This window comes from Nelumbo nucifera, chromosome 1, assembly GCF_055504915.1.
Source record: "Nelumbo nucifera cultivar China Antique chromosome 1, China Antique-T2T, whole genome shotgun sequence".
Classification (NCBI taxonomy): Eukaryota; Viridiplantae; Streptophyta; class Magnoliopsida; order Proteales; family Nelumbonaceae; genus Nelumbo; species Nelumbo nucifera.
Genome location: NC_142649.1, coordinates 142,642,704 through 142,666,739, shown reverse-complemented (window position 1 = coordinate 142,666,739; position 24,036 = coordinate 142,642,704). Strand labels below are relative to the sequence as shown.

General features: G+C 40.3%; 1 protein-coding gene across 2 annotated transcripts in view; it reads right to left on the bottom strand.

Annotated features, from left to right (window-relative positions):
* Nucleotides 1–23,824, bottom strand: part of LOC104585685 (glycerol-3-phosphate acyltransferase 9-like) — a 53,502-nt gene extending 29,678 nt beyond the window's left edge. The window contains exons 1-3 of one of the 2 annotated variants that reach the window (XM_010242644.3): nt 23,594–23,824; nt 23,408–23,465; nt 3,748–3,866 (exon numbers count right to left, since the gene is read on the bottom strand). In XM_010242644.3, the coding sequence (XP_010240946.1) occupies nt 3,748–3,866; nt 23,408–23,465; nt 23,594–23,700 (284 nt within the window). In that variant the 5' untranslated portion in view covers nt 23,701–23,824. Of the gene's footprint in view, nt 1–3,747; nt 3,867–8,349; nt 8,527–23,407; nt 23,466–23,593 lie in introns of those variants that run through there. The other variant, XM_088894526.1, reaches the window with a different exon arrangement.
* Nucleotides 23,825–24,036: the final 212 nt, after the last annotated feature.

The following is a 24,036-nucleotide window of genomic DNA, read 5'->3' as shown; positions in this document are numbered from 1 at the left end:
CTTGAACTTTATAATCGACATCTTTGCCATTGTAAGTACTTCACAGATTTAATAACCTGGCTCCGATACCATTTGTTGGTGTAGAAGGGTTGGATCACGTATCGTGGTTCGAAGAAAATCCTCCTACGTCCACAGGAAGAACACACACTCCAAAGAGAGATTTTTCATTAAAATTGTAGAAGAAGAAGAAGGATACAAGATAGCCACTCCTTTTATATCTGACTTTGTGGTTACCATACACTAATAGCCACTTTTTGTAACTACTTTATGGTTACCATGCACTAATAGCCATTTTCTATAACTACTTTATGGTTACCATGCACTAATAGCACTAATAGAGTGGGAGGGGCACCACTTTGATAGATGTGGTGGACACCAACCACTAAGCCCAGAGAAGACTAGGGGTGCCTCTCCCACTGGATCTGTGAAAATACCTTCAATCTCCATATAACCCGGATGTCCTTGAAGAGCAACCATCAAGATTCAGCTTGGATACACCCAGGGGAAGGGAAGCCCATCTCAATTGGACAAGCATGCTAGCTGGAAGAGGCTATAGAAACATAGAACCAGCCCCCAATAATATTGATAACTAGAAAGACCTTAACCTTGTTTCTCTCATATAAATCCAATGGACCACCCTAACTGTAATGAGGTTGGTACCTAAATATACAGAACTTAAGGATCAATAGAATGAGAAATGATCCTCTTGGTCAGTCATTACAAAACCTTATTTTTTTAAAGGTAATGTACTGTATTGTAAACAAAAAGATTGCAGACCAGTGCCATATACAACCATACCATAATGGGACTATACAGAATTTCTATTAATGAGCACTTAACATGAAAACAAAATGCCCCTATCAAAAAACATATTATAACCTATGCTCCTGAAGTCCTTGTGTACTGACAGCCAGGAGCAAAGCTTCCTTCAGTATGACCCGGAGGAATTATTTCATCCTTGGAGTATTTGTTCTCAAATGTTTTTTTATATAAGCAACTGAATTCATTGATTAAAGATAAAAACAAAATTACAAATTTACTGGATAGGCATCCAGGCACCCATATTTTCAATAACAGCAATTACAATGCAGACCAAAACAATTGATCTCCATCCACTCCCTGTTTAGCCATATAATCAGCAAATCCGTTTTCTGATCTCTTAACCCAGTTGAAGGTAGCTGCCACATCCTTATCTAAAGACTGAATTTCCCTCATTGTTTGCCTGTAAGCCCATACTGGGATACTACTGCTCAACCAAGAAATGACAACCTTAGCATCTCTCTCTACTTCCAACAGTCTGATTCCAAGATTCTTAGATATCCTTAGTACTTGCAACAGCGCCAAAAACTTCCGCTTTAACAGAATCATTTCTCCTGTAGGCTTTTGTGGAAATAAGTTTCTTGAGTGGGTTGATCACTTATATAATCAGAGCAATTCAAAAATTCCCTTTTATTGGTTTATTGATTTGATTATGGATCTCTTCCTTACTTAGAGAAAGTTTCAACTACAAGAAGTTACTATTTCTTTATTTGCAAAGCTTGGGTTCTGTTTATAGGCTTTTCCTTGTTTGATTTCATTTTATCCTATTCTAGGACTCCAATTATGCTCCAATCACTGCCTATAGACTAAGTATTACTTAACTTTCCATTCTGATTTCGTAATTTTCTCAAGAGTTAACAAGTATCTAATTTCTTGGTGACTCTTCTGGTTTTTACATTTTTAGTTTCTATTTTAATCTAATCGATGTTTAACTCAAACACAGACCAGTAATCCATTTCTTGTACTAGCCTTCTATCACTATTGAATATCATACCAGCATCTAACCATTTTTCTCTCCCCTTTACCTTTTCTTTCTCCCTTAGGCCTTTTCTTTCCCCATCTCCATCAAATAACTTATTTATGAGATGTTTAGTTCTTTTGCTTTCTTTCTTGTGTGTAAGTTCATGTCAAATTTCTTGTCTTTTTAATACCCTAAATAGATTATGAATCAAGATATTAGAAGAATGTTTGTGAGTTTATTTTTTAACAATTTGACTTATTATGACTTTTTCACCAACATAAATCAAAGAAAAATTATATACTTTGGCACCCCCAAGAGAAAATTCCTGGCTCCGCTACTGCTAACAATCCTGTCACACTCAATAAATCAAGAACAATATTTCTCTATGACAAGAAATTCCCCACTTCAACCTGGCCACTAGAATTCCCAAGATTTGTGAACAACTTAGCTCATACTCAGGCCTCAATCCAAACAAGAAACATGCTACATCAACATGCCCCTTGTGTTGTTGAATCTTCAAGTCATTAAAGAGGGGCTAGTATACATTTAGCTCATTCCTGAAGTTCTTAAGATCTGAATAATATTCTTCAACTCTTTTATCTCATTGTTGAAGAAGGAAACAATCTTGGAATAATTGATAAATTTGTGTGGCTATCTTGGCCTAAATATAGTTGTTTCACATGATCCCAAATTTCTTTGGTTGTGTCAGAAACATGAGATTAACACTAATAGAAGTCTCTAAACCATTCCATAACCATGTCATAATCTGTGCATTCTCTTCCACCCACTTGTTGTAGACATTTGACCCACTTTCTGGCTTGGCATCCTTAATGTACTTCAGCTTCCCCTTTCCAGTAAGGAATACCTCAACTGATTTAGCCCATGGAACATAATTAGCACAATTTAACTTGACTGATGTCATCTGTAAAGTAATAAAATCTGGGTTTACTATCAACAAGATTTGGTTTCACTACTTGGAAGTCATAGAAACAGTTTAAATCTGAAAAACCAGTCCAATACTTAACTGTACCACTGTATTGATCAACAATTAATTCCACGCCCAACTAAACACCATACCAGCCCCAACACAAAAACAATCACTCCTCTATAGTATCAATTCTGTATGGAAAACAGGTCTGGAACAACTTCAAGAAGCTGCCAATCTCATAAACTCAATAAAAAATAATCTCTAGTGATCCTAAACTTCCATCCAATCACACCATACAATAATTGAATTAATAATCTAATAGAAACCCGCCTACATGGACCACCAGCATAGCCCTCTTCTAACCAATTAGAGGGTCTCAAACAAACACTTGATCCACACCAACACATCCAAATCAAGGCATAGAAGCCTCTCTTCTTTGATACTATCAGTCAAAATATGCAAAATAACTTCCTCCTTTGAGCAAAAGAGGGAGAAATCTGCACGCAAATTGGTTCAGGATACCTACAATCAATCCAGGTGATTAATAGTGCCCTGATACCATTTAATCAACCTGAAGACGATCATAAACTCAAGGTAAGAACAGAGAAAATAAGCATAAGGGAGAGTAGAAACAACAAGAAAAAAAAAGAGAAAAGGAGAAGAAAAATAGGGCAAACAAGAGAGAGATCTGTTCTTACAACTCCTCTCTGCCACCCTATCATGTTTATTATACTTTAACAATGTAAAATTATAAGGCAACTCTTCTTTGAGTTTAACCATAAAATAGTGACAATTATACCCTGCTGCCACATATACTACTTCTAACACATTACACGTGTGTGAAATGAAGCTTCAGATATAGATTTAAAAACTGTTTATTAATTGATCAAGAAAAATAGCTAATGCTTAAGCATGACAAACCATACAAAGACAATAGCGCAAAAACTAGGAATTTGAGGGCATATAAGAACTAGGAATACCAACTAATGTTCATCATAGGAAAAGTTATCAAACTTAATATCAACAACAAAGATCTCACCTTGCTGGAAAAAGAATCCCATATCTTATCACTACTCCGAGGCACCATAATGGAAACAAATATATATTCCAATTCCAAGGTTCTGGAGGATTTGACTTGAAACAACGAGTAAAAGTATCCTGCTCATCCAATATATAAAATTTTCAGATATTAAAGGCATGGAAAAGAAATCGACCATCTTAAATTTAACAGTACACAAAAGAGACACACAGAGACTCCCTTTTACTACTATATACTTGATTTTCTTTCCCGTTTGTCAATAAAATCTTGATAGCAATATATTATTGCTAGAGTTTTAAATGCTCCCTTTCTATCCAAATCCATGTGATGCCTGTTTCATGGGAATACTTGGCCAATGTATGTAAAGTGACTGAAAAATCTGGAAATAATTAGGGCCCATGAGACTATGACCATTGTGTGTATTCATGCTTGGAAGCTTCTTACATTTGATTATTTATGCAGTTACAAGGCAAAGTTACATTATTCAACTTGCTGATTTCTGCTTAACTTGTATCTCTTCCCATTCAATCCTGTGTATCACAATATCAAGAATAAGATATGCAACAATCAGTTTGCTCTCACTACTGACTATTGTCATCAGTTGTTCCTTATCATATGTGAAATACTAAAAGCAGATCAAATGGCCCACGATTAAACAAGACAGAAATGCCACAGCATACATGAAAATCATGTATATCTGCATTATGAATCTAATAACTAAAGCAAAACAAAGAACATAGAATTGCACATGCTAAGAGATTATATGAATTTGGTGGATCCTAATTCCTACACGCCGTCCATTTCCCTCATGCCACTTAATTCCATAGACCATAATTACAAGACCATATACATTAAACCACATTACTCAATAATATGTAAGTTGATTATTAGTTCATCGAAGAGAAAATCCAAGGCCATGTTCGTTTTTCATGAAGTAAAGGGGGGAAAGTTTAGTCAATGGGATTCACAATCCCATTGACTAATTTACCTGTGTTCGGATTTCAAAGTTGTGTGGGACCCATGGTAAGTTTGATTTACCCGGGTATCACTTCCCCTGGTAAATGATAGCTTTGCGAGACTCGGGTAAGTTGATTCCCCGAGTGGAGGGTAAGCAGATAAAAATAAGAAATCTCAATTATGCCCCCACAAGATATAAGAGTTCGAGACTCTTTCTCCGAAAAATCACGTCTGTGTTTCCCTCCTTCACTTCGTTCTACTTCTCCGAAAATCAGCTCTGCGTTTCTCCTCCACTCCTTTCTTCTTCTCTGCCATTTTCTTTCAGGCAGAGAATGCTGAATTCTGCTTTTCTGCCATCTTTGTTGCGTATCTCTGCATATCTCTGAGTTATACTTCTCTGCCATCGTTGTTGCTGCATCAAGTCATTGCAAATGCTGAAGAGTTGCCGTCGCCGTCCTCCCTCTGTTGCCGGCACCGTTGATCATCCCAGTTTCTGTCGCCGCTCCATCTGGTTGCCATCGCTGGTCATTTTTTCCTCCATTTAAACAGTAAGAATTGCTATTTCTCTGCATCTTATTCAAAAAATGTAGCTTCTCATCTTATTGTTTCTCTTTTATTATTATTTCATTGATTTCCTTTCTTTTATTTTGATTTTTTGTTTCCAAATTTCTTGGATCTGGTATTTTGGTTTTTTTAGATCAACTGTGATACCCAGAGTTTTCAAAACCAGATCAAAGAAACAATTCTTGTTGTAGAAGATCTACTCAGTAAATTAAGTATTTGATTAATTTTGAATTTCTAGATAACATTGCTTGTTTTCTATTTCATGAATTCTGCATCCAATTCTGATGGCTTCTTCATTCATTATTCAATATCTTCTAATGGATTTTGATTTCCACATTGTAGTTTGATTTTGGTTTTCTGCATCTGAGAAAACCAAACCAGGATTTTTTTCATATAATTTTCTTACGAAAAATGATGTAGATATTGCTGTAATATTTTACCAAGAATGGCCAGGTGTATTTTAGATTTATTTGAAGAGAGTGCATGAGAGATACCTCTGAAGCTTGACTCAGAATCCTCAGTAAAATTAGTGTGAATTTGCTCTTCTTGTCGAATCCGTGCTTGTGAACTTCTATTATATATGATACAAAATATTATTTATTATTCTAAAACAACATAATATAAAATGTTTTTTATAGCATATTAAAATATATTGTAAGTGTAGTATAATAAATTTTTCCTTAATGTTGGAGTCTGAGGATAATCTTGAAAGGTAATCAAGGTGGGTGAGGGATGTTAATACAGCCTTATTTGAAAAACGGTTTTAGAGGTTTAGAAACCAGCAAGGAGGGTGATTCAAGACAAGTATGGATCCAGGAATGGGGGATGGGACCCTATGGAGTCAAACCAATTACCAAACATATGGATGCTTGGTCTAGAAGGGAAAAGAAATGGCCTATAGCAAGTTCACTAAAGGCCTGAGGTTTGATGCAGGAAATGATCGATAAGTGAATTACTGGAAGGATGTATGGTGCAAGAGACCTTTAATGGAATCATTTCCTTCTTTATATCTTTACCAAAAAATAGATACCTTCTATATATGATTTAGTTGTGGACAAGGTGTATGTGGCTAATTGTATTGAAGTACAGAATGGTAATGTTGTATGGACTCCTCAATTTTGCAGAAACCTAAATGATTGGGAAGTAAGGCCCATGTGGAGTGGTTGTATGGCTTGGAGGGAGAAATCAGGCAAGTTTTCTGTCAATCATTTCACAATTATTTGGCAAGGTTATATGAACAACAATTCCCTATCAGCCAAGTATGGTGCAAGAACATCCCATCAAGGTGGCTTCTTTTGTTTGGAGAGCATGTTTGTTTGAATAGAATCCTCACTAAAGACAACCTGGTGAGGAGAGGATTGACTATGGCAAGTACAGATTGTGTCTCCTGTGTGATCATTGTATGAAATCAGTAGACCACCTTCTTCTAAATTGTAGTTTTTCAAATTCCATTTGGATCAGAATTTTTAGTTTGTTCGTGAATAAGGATGCTGGGTGGCCACTGTGGTGGAATCCTTAAAGAGTTGGTGGTTGGAAGGCCCGAGAAAAAAGGAAAATTTTCTTGGAGCATTGCTCCTTTGGATGTGTTTTGGATGTTAGGGCAGGAGAGAAATGCATGGGTCTTGCAGAACAAGAGTAGCTTAGCAGACTCTGTTTCTCAGAAGATGATGCAAAAATTACACTCTAGGTTCGATATTCACAAAATTTTCAAGGGAAGGAGTACTTATAATCCTTTTTTGTATTTTATAATCTTCTTGTAAACAGTCAAGGAATTTCTTTATAGGGTTGCAAGAGTAGTTTTTTGTATATTCCTAGTGTACAGCCTCTAGTTGTACATGGGCATAATTTTAATGAAATGAAATACTATACTTCACCTTTTCTCAAAGAAGAAAAAAATAAAACCCTTCTATCTTTCATTTGATTAAGACTCTTCTCATAGGGCAAACATAGTGGTTATTTGGAACTGCATGGTAAAAGTTCCATATTTAATGGATATTCCCTTGGAAATCCAGGACCTCTGAGAATTGGAGGTATTCTCAAGAATAGCAATGGTGTGTACTGACTCAGAACTAGTCGGCCTATGGGATTATGCAAGACCTGAACTCTTACTATTTATATAACTAGATATCTCCATGGGATATCAAGTATAGAAACTAATCCAGATTTATAGATTTCTATGGAATAGATAAGAGACAGTGATATATTTGAATGGAACTTGGGACATTTTGTTGCCACATTTGAGAGGCTAGATCTTTGATATTCAGATTCAACCTCTATATTCATTAGTTATTAGATCAGCCAGAGTCCAGACTCTAGAGAGGGGAGTTTCAACTACTGAGATTCTTTTTGATATATCTGTACAAACTGAACACATATTTTTATTTTTACTTCTTTTATTTTGTACAGGGGGGCTGAGTAACTTGAGCATGGAAAGGACACAGTTTGACAAGATTTCAGGCATAAAACATACACTAATGTTGGAATTGCCTGCCACAATATGATGCCCACACACTGTTATATAGCTATCATAGATAAGGAGTCTAATTGAGGTTATGGGCAGCTCCAAATTCTAATTTTTTGGTGAAGCTTGGGCCTTTGTGATAGCAACTTACTTACATTTGCTTGTAGATGCATGGTAGCTCCATATTCCAAGTATTTTTGCAGTGAATTTTAGGGCTTTCTAATAGCATTTAACTTGCATATTTTGGCATCAATGCAACACATTTACAATTACTAGCAAGAAAAGGGAAGAACATGTCAGAAGATCAAATCCAATGTAGTAATTCTTTCTTCAAACAAACATCAAAAGATATTCCCTAATGTTACTTTGGAGGGAAAAAAAAAAAAGTCGAGAACTGGGTTCCCTCAACTTTTTGCATATTATTCTGAGAATAGCTGTTAATCTCTACATCCTAATGCTATTGGATGCATCTGAGGTCTTTAAGTAGGGGATGAGTTATATCATAATCATACACTTTCTTATTAAGAAGGCAATGTTGGATGATAAATGGTATTTCTTTGAGGAGTCACACATCAACACATGGTTTTGCTTTTTTTCTTAGTTCAAATCTGCTCCTTTACCTGGGTTGGCGCTATTCTTTCCGTGGTGCTAATGCGTTCACATTGGACCTGGTCCATTGGTAATTTTTGAATTACCATGGAGATCATCCCTGCCTGTAGTCCATGCTGGTCAGTCCTTGCATTTGATCCAAATGAGAGATTTGGCCAAACTGATAACAAGAAGGGGCAGTCTCCTGACATATCTATTTATAAATGCGGTATGATTCTTATTAGTAAACAATAAGATTTATTCGATTCATCATTAAACTATTTGTTTTTAGTCCATTTCTCTATAGTTTGGTTAGACTTAGACAAGACAGTTCTTATCATCTGTTCTTATTATCCACAAGTAGTCATGCTTCATGAATTTCTATGCTATCAAACATCTAGCCAGCAATTATATACCATTTCTCATTGGTGTTACAGGTAGTTGTTGGGAATTTTCAACTGTGGTTGCAGTTGAAGATATAAACAAAATCAGAATGAATGAGCTTGTCACTCTGTCCGAACAGGAGCTGGTCGACTGTGACAAAACCGAAAACCAAGGTTGAAATGGAATATGCATTTGAATTCATCAAGAACACTGGAGGGCTAACCTCATAGGAGATATATCCTTACAGAGCTGAAGATGGGAGTTGTGAAGCATCAAAGGTGACACATTTATTCCTATAGGTTTCCTGTCTACATCCTTCCTAAAAAGTTAAGTCCTTATGGAGAACAAATTTGCTGGTTTTTGTAGAAAAAATTATCCTATGGTACAATTGATGGGCATGAGAACGTCCCTCCTAACGACAATGATGCATTGATGAAGGCTGTCGCAAACCAACCTGTATCTGTCGCCATAGAGGCTGGTGGTCTCAACTTCCAATTCTACTCAGAGATACTATGATCTACCTAACTCAAGGGTCCAAATCCTCATGAATGAAGCAAATATATATTTGTCTAACTGGGTCAATTTGATCTCAGGGGGTATTCACCAGATCCTGTGGCACGGAGCTGGACCATGGAGTGGCAATTGTGGGCTATGGAACAACTGTTGATGGGACTAAATATTGGATAGTGAAACTCATGGGGACCTGAATGGGGACCATTGAACAAGTCGGCATGTAGCTAGAAACAACTTGATAAGCCGGTTGTTTATTTAGTCGGGTGATTTGCTATTTTTGAATGAAAAGATGGTAGTTGGGATTTTATTACATGCTTGTTTCCCCTATTACTTGCATTGCAATTAATGTCTCCTGTGTTTCACAGTTTTTGGTTCTTCTGTAAATGGGAGCTACCCTCTTCATGGACATCATCATATGTGGAATTGCTCCAACTCATATCAGCCTCATCTTCCAACAAGCATGATGTGGCCAAAATCTCCATCATTCATCAATGGCATGCATAATAATCCCCCTGTGCAACTGCATGGACTTCCTTAGAGCACCATCTCATAATGTGGCTATAGTCTTCAATTACCAATACATCACCATGTTGGATCAACACCAGCTGTAGAAGCTTGATGAAGAATGTGGCTATAGTCTTCAATTGCCTTCATTTAGAAAATCTAAACAATAAACTAAAATTAGATCAGCACCATGCATAATAATCACCAATGTAGAAGCTTGATGAAGAACGTGGCTATAGTCTTCAATTGCAACAAGGATCCAACCACTAGTTAATGCAGTGGACAAACTAGCAAACTTGGCAGGTTTTAAGCCAGCAGAAAGTGAGAATTCCAATCAGAGCCAACCCACCAAGGAGCCTACTTCAAAATGCGAAAATCATGACGCCCTCAAGGTTCTTCAACAGGTCTAGGTTCTAAATGGTTAACTTGGCGGGGGTCTACCATGTGTATCAAAGCAAGAGGAGATTGTATCTTCTAAGAGCAGAAGAAGAAAGAAGAAACAGAGAAAAGAAAAAACACTGAAATCTATGTATTGGCAAGTATTTTATATGAGACCATAAACAAAAAGAATGCATATGAATTATTTCTCAGTCGATTGATTCAGTATAACAAAGAAAAATTTTCTTCAATTTATTGATATTTCTTGTTTCAGGTTATTGAACAAGTTATTGTTTGGATAGGTTATAATTAAACAAGTCATTGAACTTGTTACTTGGACAGATTATAGTTGAACAGGTTATTCAAGCTATTATTTGGACAGGTTATGTGTTAATGAGACAAAATGTCCAAAGAACATGGCCTAAGGTATCTCTCATGTGCATTTACCCAGGAAACTAATATGTCCTGGAAATCTCACACACAATTCACAGGCACTCAGCGAAAATACACAGCTCAAATGAAAAGAAACTTGTATTCATTCAATGGAGAGTAATAACAGTGGTCGGTTCTTCGAGAGACCGCCGGCTCTCCCCAAACACTCAAAATGTTTCTCACCGCCTGCCTCCCCCTATCTAGAAACTCCCATATATATTATTCCCTCCTGACATCACAACTAACTCCCTCTAGAAATATTCCCTCCTGACATCCTAACTAACTCCCTCCAGAAATATTCCCTCCTGATATCATAACTAACTCCCTCTAGCAATGCCCAGCTGACATAGCTACGATAAGCACACCAATATCTAAACATTTCCCTCAACCGACTGCTGACCTGGCTTACGCTGCCCTTTCCCTCTCCTAGCATATGTGAGGATAATTGGGGGCCTATCATTACCCGCCGCCCAAAGTCTAACCTTGTCCTCAAGGTTAAAATGAGGGAATTGGTCTCGAAGCAAGTCAAAGGGCTCCCAAGAGTCTTCAAAATCAGGCAGGTCCTGCCAATGAATAAGCACTTCCAAACCAGTAACTCCAGGCATAATGGATGGACGCACACCGCGCACGGCAGCTGATTCCACAAGCATCTCCGTATCAGCAGACAGAGTGGAAGGAATCACAGGAGAAGAGATATGGTTACCAATCACCTTTTTGAGTTGCGAGACATGAAAAACTGGGTGAATCCGGGCATCTGGAGGAAGGTGAAGTTTATAAGCGACAGCACCAATTCTTTCCACAATAGCAAATGGTCCAAAAAAACGAGGGCAAGCTTTTCATTGTCTCGGCGAGCTAAAGACTGCTGACGATAAGGTCGCACCCTCACATACACCAAATCCCCAACATCAAAATTCACATCACGCCGGCTCGCATCAGCCAAGTCCTTCATCTTTTGTTGTGCACGGTGTAGGTGAGCACACAGCTCAATAAGTATAGCGTCACGCTGAAGGAGAACAGCTTCAACATCAGCATTAGCAGTAGAACCAAGCTCAAAGCGGGAGGATCGCGCCCATAAACCACCTTAAAAGGTGTCATACCAGCAGCAGTGTGAAAGGAGGTATTATAGCTGTATTCCGCCCAAGATACCAAGAAGACCAGCGAGAGGGAGAATCAGCCGCAAAACAGCGCAAATAAGTCTCTAAACAACAATTAACCACCTCCGATTGACCATCCGTCTGAGGATGGTAAGCTGAACTACGACGCAATTCTGAACCTTGCAAGGTGAAAAGCTCGTGCCAAAAGAAACTCATAAAGACTTTATCACGATCAGACACAATTGATCGGGGAATGCCATGTAAACGAACTATGTTGTGTAAGAAAGCCTGAGCTACCGTGAGAGCTGAGAAATGATGACTGAGAGGGATGAAATGGGCGTACTTGGAGAGACGATCGACCACCACCATAATGGTATCAAATCCTTTAGACTTAGGAAGAGCCTCAATAAAGTCCATAGCAATATCCTCCCAGATCTGATCAGGAAAGGGTAAAGGTTGCAAATGGCCAGCAAGAGACATGGCTTCATACTTACTGCGTTGACACACATCACAAGCCTGCACAAACTCCTGAACAGAGCATTTTATCCCCCACCAATAAAATTCAGCTGATATGTCCGGCGGATACCAGTGTGACCCCCCACAACACCAGAATGAAACTCTTTAAGTAAGAGGGGTATATATGGAGAAGAAGCAGGCAGAACCAATTTACCATGATAACAAAGGTGATCTCCAACTAAAGAGTAGGCAGGATAGGCAGCAGGATCCTGCTGTATAACATTTTTAATGTTGGCCAGAAAGGAACCAGTATCAACTTGCTCCTTAAGGTCATCAAAATCAAGAAAAATGGGGAGTGTAAGAGAATTTAAGTGCATTTCAGCAGGAACTCTGGAAAGAGCGTCAGCCACGGCATTTTCAATACCCGGTTTGTACTGAATCTCAAAATCATAATTCATAAGCTTAAGGAGCCACTTATGATGCTCACCTTTGACAACCCGTTGCTCCAACAGATACTTAAGACTACGCTGGTCAGTACATACCGTGAAGCGCCTACCAAGAAGATAGGGGCGCCACTTTTTAATGGCAAAGACAATGGCCATCAACTCACGCTTGTAAACAGATTTACACTGTGCAACGGACTAAGCTTGTGGTTGTAAAAAGCTATAAGGCGATTATTCTGCATCAATACCGCACCGAGACCCGCCCCGGATGCATCTGTCTCGATCAAGAAGGGCTGGGAAAAATCCGGAAGGGCCAACACAGGTACTCTCGTCATAGCCCGTTTCAACTCCCGAAAAGCATTCTCAGCTTCCGCATTCCATGAGAAGGCATCCTTTTTAAGCTGTTGTGTCAATGGCCATGCTATTTTACTGTAGTTACGCACAAAATGGCGATAATAGCCCGTAAGTCCCAGAAAACCGCAAAGAGCTTAAGTGAAGACGGTTGGGGCCAATCAACCATAGCCTGGACTTTAGAAGGATCGGCAGAAACTCCAATCGCACTGATAATATGACCCAGGTATTCAATGCTAGGCTGAGCAAAGATACATTTCTTTGAGTTAGCAAAAAGACAATGGGCACGCAACACAGAAAAGACCTATTGAAGATGATCCAAATGGGCAGCTTCGGAAGCACTATAAACCAGAATATCATCGAAAAACACCAGAACAAAGCGACAGAGGAAATTATGGAAAACAGTATTCATTAACGACTGAAAAGTCAATGGCGCATTAGTAAGACTGAAGAGCATGACAAGGAACTCATAATGGCCCTCGTGTGTGCGAAATGCGGTCTTGGGGATATCCTCACTGCGGACACGAATCTGATGGTAGCCCGATTTAAGATCAATTTTGCTGAAAATAGAAGCACCATGAAGCTCATGAGAAGTTCTTTGATAACCGGAATGGGAAACTTATCCAGAACCGTGGCACGATTAAGGGCTCGGTAATCAACACAGAAACGCCAGTTTCCATCCTTTTTCTTGACTAAAAGGACCAGGCTCAAGTAGGGGGCTTGTAGTTGGCTGAATAATACCCACAGCCAGCATCTCAGAGACAAGGCATTCAATTTCATCTTTCTGGAACTGAGGGTACCTGTAAGGACGAACAAAGATAGGGGAAGTGCCTTCACACAAGACAATAGCGTGCTCCCTAGCCCGAGTAGGGGGTAAACCCGTAGGCCTATCAAAAACGTCTTTGAACACATCCAGTAAAGAAGAAATTGGTAGAGACAGGGGTGTAGACAAAGCAGAGTTCAAAGAAGGATCCACCACCTGCAAATGTCTCAGTTCCAACAAAACCCCTTGTCCCTCATGTTGCAAGTTACGCATCATAGCGTGCAAAGACACCTGAAAAGAATAGAGAGAAGGGTCGCCCTGTAGTTTCACACGAATATCCCCCAGAGTGAGCTTCATAGACATGTTACCCCAATTCATCACTAAATCACCGAGAGATGCTAACCATTGAAAACCAAGAATGACATCCGTAGAACCCAATTTCAAAGGGAAGAAATCTGCGATGACATCCAATTCAAGTAAGTTGAAGCAAACCTGACGGCAGACTCCAGAAGTTCTCACCTCATCGCCATTACCCATCTGAACTCCAAACTCGTGTGTAGGAGTATAGAGCAATTTCAACTCCTCGATTAAAGCTTCAGAGATAAAATTGTGGGATGCACCCGAGTCTATCAATACGACTACTTCATGCGACAAAATGCGTCCACGCACCTTAAGGGAATTAGCAGCACACAAGCCCACAAGAGATGAAACACAAAGCACGGTCGAATCTGGAGCCGGAGCGATTTCAGTGTCAGCCGAAGTGTTGTCCAAATTAGATTCATCGTATGCAAATTCCTCCACATCATCCTGAACCCATAAAACCTGAAGTGATTTCTGAGTACAACAATGACTAGGACTGTATTTCTCATCGCAACGGAAACATAGACCCTTCGCACACTTCTGCTGCATCTCTTTATCGGTCATTTTTTTTAAAGCGGGTGGCGAGGACTTAATAAAAGGGACCGATGAAGAAGAAGTAGGTACCGCGGCACATGTAGGTCGAGTGTCAGCAGAAGTAGTCACCTGCGTCACACGTGAATTAATATGGGCTCTAGATGGGGATGTTGTGGGCCAACAAGGAAATAACCCCAGTTGATAAGCCCAAAGGGCCTAGTTCTTATCCTCAATCTTCTGGGCTGCGACCATTTTCCTGATCAACCCAACGGGTTCCATCTATCGGAGCTCGGCCTGGATATCTGGACGCAACCCATTAACAAACGCCGCTTCAAGGACTAATTCCGGCAGGCCACGTAAGGGAGCCGAGAGAACCTCGAACTGGCGGGGATATTCTTTAACAGTAGAAGATTGATGTAACGAGAAGAGTTGCTCCTGTAAGTTACCTTCCTGAGTCTCCCAGCCACGAAAAGGTCGCTGACCTTCTTCCCAGTAATACCAAGCCAATGCATCTCCCTCTAAGCAGACAACGGCAGCTCGCAGACGCTCCACCAGAAGCAATCCATTAATTTCAAAATATCGCTCAGCACGAAAAAGCCAGCCGTCTGGATTCTCCCCATCAAAAATAGGCAACTCCAACTTCCGAGGAAGAGAATCAGAAGCATGTTCTGACACCGGCATTGAAGAAGACGTCGGAAATGCCGTGCTCCTCCCTTTGTCAGCAGCATGACTCGATGAGAGAAACGGAGGAGAAACGTCAGTAGTAGTTAAAGGAGCAGAAGATACCTGAGGAAGATCACGTTGATGAAGCAACAGATCAAAACATTTCACCAGACCCTGAACGCCTTCTTCCAGAGATTGTACAGAGCTCTCTAGAGTCGAGATCTTCGAAAGACCAGCCGCTACCTTATCTGGATCTAGACGCTGAAAGTCATTACGTAAGCCATCCATCTCCAAACGAAAATCAGAATGCAGAGAAGACAAGTGTTCTTCGAATCCCTCCACCTGCGATGCCACCTCCTTAACTGTTACCATGGCCGAGGAAAGTCAGGCTCTGATACCACTGATATGTCCCGGAAATCTCACACACAATTCACAGGCACTCAGCGAAAATACACAGCTCAAATGAAAAGAAACTTGTATTCATTCAATGGAGAGTAATAATAGTGGTCGATTCTTCGAGAGACCGCCGGCTCTCCCCAAACACTCAAAATGTTTCTCACCGTCTGCCTCCCCCTATCCAGAAACTCCCATATATATTATTCCCTCCTGACATCACAACTAACTCCCTCTAGAAATATTCCCTCCTGACATCCTAACTAACTCCCTCCAGAAATATTCCCTCCTGATTGAATGGATGAGATATCCATCGTATAGACGCCCGAATCTTGCAGAATAGAATGAGCGAATTTCAAAAATTTCTCTCCATCGTACTGGGAATCGTATTCCCTATTTTAGAAAAATCATATTTTTCAATGATCAATCTTGAACCAAGAACCGAACCAAATCTGAACAAAAGCAGTAGGAGAGGGATATACCTGATACGGAGAAATAGTATCTCCCAATGGAGGTGTTCACGCCCAAAGAAGGAACCAAAGACTGCTCCCACTGAAGATGGCGCAGTGCAGGATGGAAGAGAATCAGCAGCATTCTTAAAAAAACCAGATCCTTCGCAAGAATCAGCTAGGCGGACATAAGCACTACTTCCAATCAGCCCTTTCACAAAGGACTAATATCAAGATCCAATCTTGATCACTCCCACTGAGAATAGGAGATCGAACTGACAGATATGGCGACGGCAGGAAGGAGGCAGCAAGAAAGAATTTTCGCAGAGGTGCTGAATTCTTTCTTCTGTGATTTCAACTCTAAAGAGGATGTGAATATATGATATTCTAAATGCTGCCCCCCCCTCCTCCTTTTATAAGCTTAAAGGGATCAGCTCCTAATCCCATTAGGAGTTGCTGATCCAAATCATATTTGGATCAGAATTCCCTTTAAGTGATAAGGGTAAACCCTTATCTTATCTGCAGATTAGATCAACCCCCTCCTAATCCTATTAGGAGGTTTCCATATCTGAATTACATACAGATCTGGACTCCCTGAATGAATAGGGTTGAGACCCAATCCTATCTGCTAATCTAATCTTCAGAATTCGCCCCTTATTTAACTGATCAAATCAGCTCAGTTCGAAATGGGTTTTAGGCCCAATAAGGTTATGTGCTCACTTAGCCTTCCAAACTACTGCCAGGTTGGGCTACCTTGTATGGCGTGGGACCCAAACATTGATCTACACATCAGCCACATGGGTTCAGCCCAGCCTTTGCTACAAGGCCTGGCCGAATACACTGTTATGGACAGTGCACCCCGTGAAACCCATCACATGGGCTCTATGGGCCCAACACTTACCCTAAGTGGTCCCTGGGCCAAGCCACCTTGTAACACCCAGGAACTGTGGGCAGATGCAAGATTAGCCCATCAAATATTACACACTCAGATGAATTCTCAGACTGTCCCAACATACCCAGGTTTTGACCCCCGCTAAGGATCTCACTGATTGGCATATCAAAGATAGCCCAATCCGACACCTAGTGCAGTATCATAATCGAGTCTAGGGGTCAGGTGTAACTTTCCAGTTTTGCCCATCAATCTCCAAGGTCTAGGGCAATACTGGAAATCTGGTCCAGTTCAAAGATTTAATTAATCCTACACTACATGTGCCTTGGGTCTCACCCTAGTGGCTGAGACAGACCACCCCAACATTTGGCAGCACACCAGTGTCAACCTTGGCAGGATAAATCTCCCTAGACTTATCCAACGGCTGTGAACATTCTAAACTAACACGAGTCTCATAAGTGTCCAGTTTAAGGGTATTACATAGAAACACACCACAGGAACATGAATCAAATATGTACTTTATTCATTTACAATAAATTCATAATGTACATCATTCTTATTGGAGCTAAGAGCATACAACTGTCTAACAGATATCATAACTAACTCCCTCTAGCAATGCCCAGCTGCCATAGCTACAATAAGCACACCAATATCTAAACATTTCCCTCAACCGACTGCTGACCTGGCTTACGCTGCCCCTGAAGGGATGAGAGATCCATCCCATAGACGCCCAAAGATTGCGGAATAAGGGGCGAATTTCAAAAAATTTTTCTCCCTTCAACTGGGAATCGCATTCCCTATTTAGAAAATCATATTTTCAAGGATCATTCTTGAATCTTAAACTGAATCAAATCTGAAGCAAAAGGAGTAGGAGAGAATTATACCTGATACGGAGAATTAGTTTCTCCCAACGGAGGTGTTCACGCCCAAGGAAGGATCCAAAAACTGCTCCCACTGAAGATGGCGCAGTGCAGGATGGAGCAGAATCAACAGTGTTCTTCTCCAAGAACTCTGTGCTTCGCAAGAATCAGCAGGGTAGTACGTGAGCACAGCTTCCTTTCAATCCTTTCATAAAGAACTGATGTCAAGATCCAATCTTGACTTCTCCCACAACTAGAGATCGAACTGGCAAACAAGGCGGCAAGAACAGGAAGGCGACAAGAGAGTATTCGCAGGGTGCAGAATTCTCTCTTCTTGTTTTCAACACTAAAGGAAATCCGATGTGTATCTCTTAGGCTGCCGCCCCCTTCTTTTGTTAACCTAAAAGATCAGCTCCTAATCCAATTAGGAGCAGCTTATCCAAATCATATTTGGATAAGACTTCTCTTTAGGTGATAGGGATAAACCCTTATCTTATCTGCAGATTAGATCAGTTTTCCCCTAATCTCATTAGGAGGTTTCTAGATCTGAATATGATTCAGATCTGGACTCTCTGAGTGGATAGGATTAAGACCCTATCCTATCTGCTAATCCATCTCAGAATTCGCCCCTTTAATTAACTAAAAGAATAGCCCAGTTCGAAATGGGCTTTAGGCCCATTAAGCTTATGTGCTCACTTAACCTTCCTAACTGTTACCCAGTTGGGCTTCCTTGTATGGCGTGGGACCCAAGCATTGATATACACATCAGCCACATAGGTTCGGCCCAGCCTTTATTACAAGGCCTGGCCGAATACACTGTTAAAGACAGTGCACCCCCTGAAACCCATCGAATGGGCTCTATGGGCCCAACACTTACCCTAAGTGGTCCCTGGGCCAAGCCACCTTGTAACACCCAGGGACTGTGGGCAGATGCAAGATTAGCCCATCAGGTATTATCCTCAATGGTCTTACACTTAACCTCTCAGCCCATAATGATCATACTTTTATATATATACTTTTATATCTCATATAAAATATACTTTGCAAAACAAATCTCAACGGTTGAAATCAGCTGCCGGCAGTCTTGGTTTCCATCAGTGAGAGTGCATCCCCGATCATTACCTTTGTCCGACAAAGGGGCTGATCCTCTCACTATGATCACCCACTCAGATGAATTCTCGGATAGTCCCAACATACCCAGGTATTGACCCCCGCTAAGGATCTCACTGAATGGTATATCAAAGACAGCCCAATCTGACACCTAGTGCAATATCATAATCGAGTCTAGGGGTTGGGTGTAACTTTCCAGTTTTGCCCATCAATCTCCAAGGTCCAGGGCAATACTGAAAATCTGGTCCAGTTCAAAGATTCAATTAATCCTACACTGTATGTGCCTAGGGTCTCACCCTGGCAGTTGAGACAGGCCACCCCAACCGATTTGGTGGCACCACAGTGTCAACCTTGTCAGGATAGGTCTCCCCAGACCGACCCACTGGCTGTGAACATTCTAAACTAACACGAGTCTCATTAAGTGTCCAGTTTAAGGGTATTACACAGAAACATACCAAGGGAACATGAATCAAATATGCACTTTTATTCATTTACAATAAACTCATAAAGTACATCATTCTGATTGAAGCTAAGGGCATACAAAACTGTCTAACAGCCCTTTCCCTCTCCTAGCATATGTGAGGATAATTGGGGGCCTATCAGAAACATGGCCTAAGAACATAGCCTATTATTTGGACAGATTATGTGTTAATGAGACAAAATGTCCAAAAAACATGGATTTGGGCCAAGGGGTAAAATTGGAAAGAGATGAAAAAATAGCAATTTACCCAGGAAAGTGGGTGTTGCAAAAGAACATGAGAAAATAAAGGATTTCATTTACCTAGATAAATCAAACAAAAAAAGAACATGGGTAAATGTGTTTCAGAAAAAATAAAAAAAAAAGAACATGGCCTAAGTATTAGAACCACAAAGGCCATAGACCCAAGTGGTATCAAGGTTTATTCAAGAAGAAAGCCAAGAGAGCCACGTGGGCATAACTGAAGTGTAACAACCAAGATTGTAACAACCAAGAGGCCAAGAAGCCAATAATTGATTCAGTGTAAGCCTATATAATAAGGCAAACTGCTACAGCCAGGATAACAGAAGTTACTACTCTCTCTCTCTCTCTCTCACGGCAGGAGGCCAGACACCTCGAACAGTTTCTGAGTTAGGCAGTACCTAACACTAAGCAGACGCTCTATGGTTTTCACAAAAGCTGCATGTTCACCAAATTCTTTCTTGCCATTTTTTACTGTCAAAAGGCATTTTAATTGAATTAGTTCTATCTATACCAGTAATGCATGTCTAGCTCAGGAAACCGGACCTTGTTCAATGCTGATGCACTTACACTGTATTGAATAATATGAAGTGCCCATGATTTACACCGAATCATAGCATTATTTTCAATTCTAAGAACACCACCCATCCCCCTTGTATTTGTTATTAGAGCGCACTTAATAACAAGCCCCCTCACAAGCAGATCAGGTGGTTGAGAACTCTTGCAAATGCCTTTGTTTGCGCAAATGCTCTTAGTAACATTACTCCTTCAAAGAATTCCCTGAGTTATGTTAGACAATGTATGCCCTTAGCTCCAATCAGACTGATGTACATTATGACATTTATTGTAAATGAATAAAGTAACATATTTGATTCATGTTCCTGTGGTGTGTTTCTGTGTAATACCCTTAAACTGGACACATAATGAGACTCGTATTAGTTTAGAATGTTCACAGTCGTTGGATAAGTCTGGGGAGATTTATCTTGCTAAGGCTGACACTGATGTGCCACCAAGTGTTGGGGTGGCCTGTCTCAGCTGCTAGGGTGAGACCCAAGGTACATGCAGTGTAGGTTTACTTGAAACCCTGAATCGGCCCAGATTTTTAGTATTGCCCTGGACCTTGGTGATTAGTGGGCAAAACTGGAAAGTTACACCTGACCCCTAGACTCGATTATGATACTGCACTAGGTGTCGGATTAGGCTGTCTTTGATATGCCAATCAGTGAAATCCTTAGCGGGGGGCAAAACCTGGGTATGTTGGGACAGTCCGAAAATTCATCTGAGTGGGTGATCATAGTGACAGGATCAGCCCTTTTGTCAGAAAAAGGTAATGATCGGGGATGCACTCTCTCTGATGGAAACCAAGACTGCCGGCAGCCGATTTCAATCGTTGAAATTTGTTTTGCAAAATATATTTATATACGGATATACATATATATATTACGGTTTCTAAGCGTTTGCAAAAAGGTTTTAATTCCCGGGATCCATGTGAGTAGAGAGTGCAACACTGTTCTTTGCAACCGAGGGAGAAGTCATCTCTTGTCGGGTAGTGTTTGATCATTATGGGCTGAGAGGTTAAGTGTAAGACCATTGAGGGTAATACCTGATGGGCTAATCTTGCATCTGCCCACAGTCCCTGGGTTTTTATAAGGTGGCTTGGTCCAGGGACCACTTAGTGTAAGTGTTGGGCCCATTAGGAGTCCATGTGATGGGCTTCAGGGGGTTCACTGTCTTTTCAGTGAATTCGGCCAGGCCTTGTAACAGAGGCTGAGCTAAACCCATGTGGCTGATGTGTAGATCAATGTTTGGGTCCCACACCATACAAAGAAGCCCAACTGGACAGCAGTTTTGAAGCATTCTGAGCACTTAGACTTATTGGGCCTAAAGCCCATTTCGAACTGGCCTAATTTGATTAGTTAAATAAGGGGGTGGATTTGGCATTAAATCAGCAGATAGAATAGGGTCTTATCCCTATCCACTCAGAGAGTCTAGATTCAAATAAGGATTTGAATCTGGAAACCTCCTGATAAGATTAGGAGAGAGCTTATCTAATCTACAGATAAGATAAGGATTTATCCTTATCTCTTAAAGAGAACTCCTTATCCAAATACAGATTTGGATTACGAAACTCCTAATGAGATTAGGAGATCTCTTTAAGCCTATAAAAGGAGGAGGGGGCAAACCATTCAGCCCATCCCAGCATTCCAGAGATCAGATCTCAGTTTACACAGAGAGAAGACAGCACCAGTGTGACTGCGCCATCTTCTCCCTGCGTTCTCCTCCAGTTGCCGCCATACTGCTAGTTTGATCTCCATTGTAGGAGCGATCAAGAAGAGTCTTGATATCAGTCTTTGAAGAAAGGCTGATCAGAAGTCGTGCTCACTGCCTCCATTGGATTCTTGCTGAAGAATTCGGTTCGTTGGACGGACCTTGCTGATTCTGCTCCACCATATGCTGTGTCATCTTCAGCAGGAGCAATTTTGGTGTTTTTCTTTGGGCGTGAACACCTTCATTGGGAGATACTGCATCTTCGTATTAGGTATATCCCTCTCCTACTGAATTTGTTCAGATCTAGTTCGGTTTTTGGTTCAAGATTGATCCTTGAAAAGCAGTTTTCTAAAAAAGGGAATGTGATTCCCACATGGGAGAGAGAGAAATTTTTGAAATTTCGCCCAACCTACCTACAGGGTTTGGCCATCCATATGATGGATCTCTCATCCCTTCAATTTTCAATTCTAATAACACCACCCATCCCCCTTGTATTTGTTATTAGAGTGCACTTAATAACAAGACCCTCACAAGCAGATCAGGTGGTTGAGAACTCTTGCAAATGCCTTTGTTTGCGCAAGTGCTCTTAGTAACATTACTCCTTCAAAGAATTCCCTGAGTTGAGAGTACGAATCAAAGTGCTACTATAAGGAGTTGAGTCACTAGAAGATATTGACACCAAGGAAAAGGGCCGCTTTGTAAATCCACCCCCCCCTAGATATTGACACAAATTCTGCCCCAATTAAGAAAATCAAAGTGCTACTTGATCTCCACCAGAAAGAAAGAGGATTTGTTAAACTCAATTTGATGGAATCAGTTTGGGTAACCGGGCATATAAGGAATAGGGATGTTTAGGGATGAGAGGGAAAAATACTTGGTTTTTATTCTGGCCCAATTGGAGTAAGAGATTCCCTAAGAGCTGAAATTTTTGCTTTAATTGGAGTATAGAGGGAAAGATCTCTGAACATTGGAAAATTAGTTAGTGAAGGGGATTCTAAATTGGTTGTGGGGTGGCTACTAAGTGAGGAGGCAAAACTGTGGAGTTATAACAACGAAAGGAAGAAATTCAAACGGTTCACACAAAATATGGAAGTAGGAGTTCGATGGGTCAAAAGGAGTGCAAATTCCTTTGTACATGTTCTCGCTAAACAAGGGGCGGGTAGAGATCAGTTGTTTTGGGCACATTTTTTTTTTTTTGATAAATTGTTTTGGGCACAATTGTCAAAAGAAGAAAAGTTGTTTCGGGGAGGGATAACAGGGTTTATGTTTCACTGCTTCTGTATTTTATCGTACTCTTGAGCTTTATTTCTAATATTAAAGAATTTTACAGTTACCGATAAAAATAAAAACTAAAAACTAAATTAAATTGATAGACATTTAAATGCTAAACTTATGAAATCTGATTAACGCCCAAAATGCGACATGGTTAAGGTGTTCTAAAAATTATGGTTGAACTTATCTAAGTTGAATGAATGAATCCAAATGAGAAAGTAAATAAAAATAGTGAAAGAAGAAAGCAGAGGCTTACGTCAATGATGGCGCCGGCAGCCTCTGTCAGAGTTGGCGAAATATCGAGCAAATCACGCCTAATCAGGTTTATGGACAGTGTGATTAGTAATAGAAGATTCAACTATCGAAATCAGGGAAAAATTAATGATGATGCGGTGCTGGTGCATGGTGGTGGTGATCAGGAGGAACTAAAGAAAGAAATTACAAGTGAAGCTTCTCGTTAGACTCTTGAATGGCTTCTGATGGTAGATATTCTTCTATATTTGGTCGATCCAAATCCATCTCGGAGCTGGTTGAGTTGAGCTGACTCATTTTGGCACCTTCTTTTTCGGTGCCCTCTCTGTGGAGAGAGAAAGAGGTAGATAGAGTAGAGATGGGTAGCTCCTCCTCCACTGCGGAAATTTGCCTCTTTCAGTACCTCCCTCTTTCCCATTTAGATTCCCTCTACTTTTTATATCCGCGCACCTCGACATTCCTTTGACACGTGTGGAAAATGACCATCCCGTATTTTGTACGGGCTACTATATCCATTATTTTGTTTGGATGCAAGTAAATTTGGGTTGAATTTCTTATAATAAAAATTAAGTCATTAAAAACTTTACAACTAAAATCCCATATCATATAAAACAATAAGATCCACACTAGGTA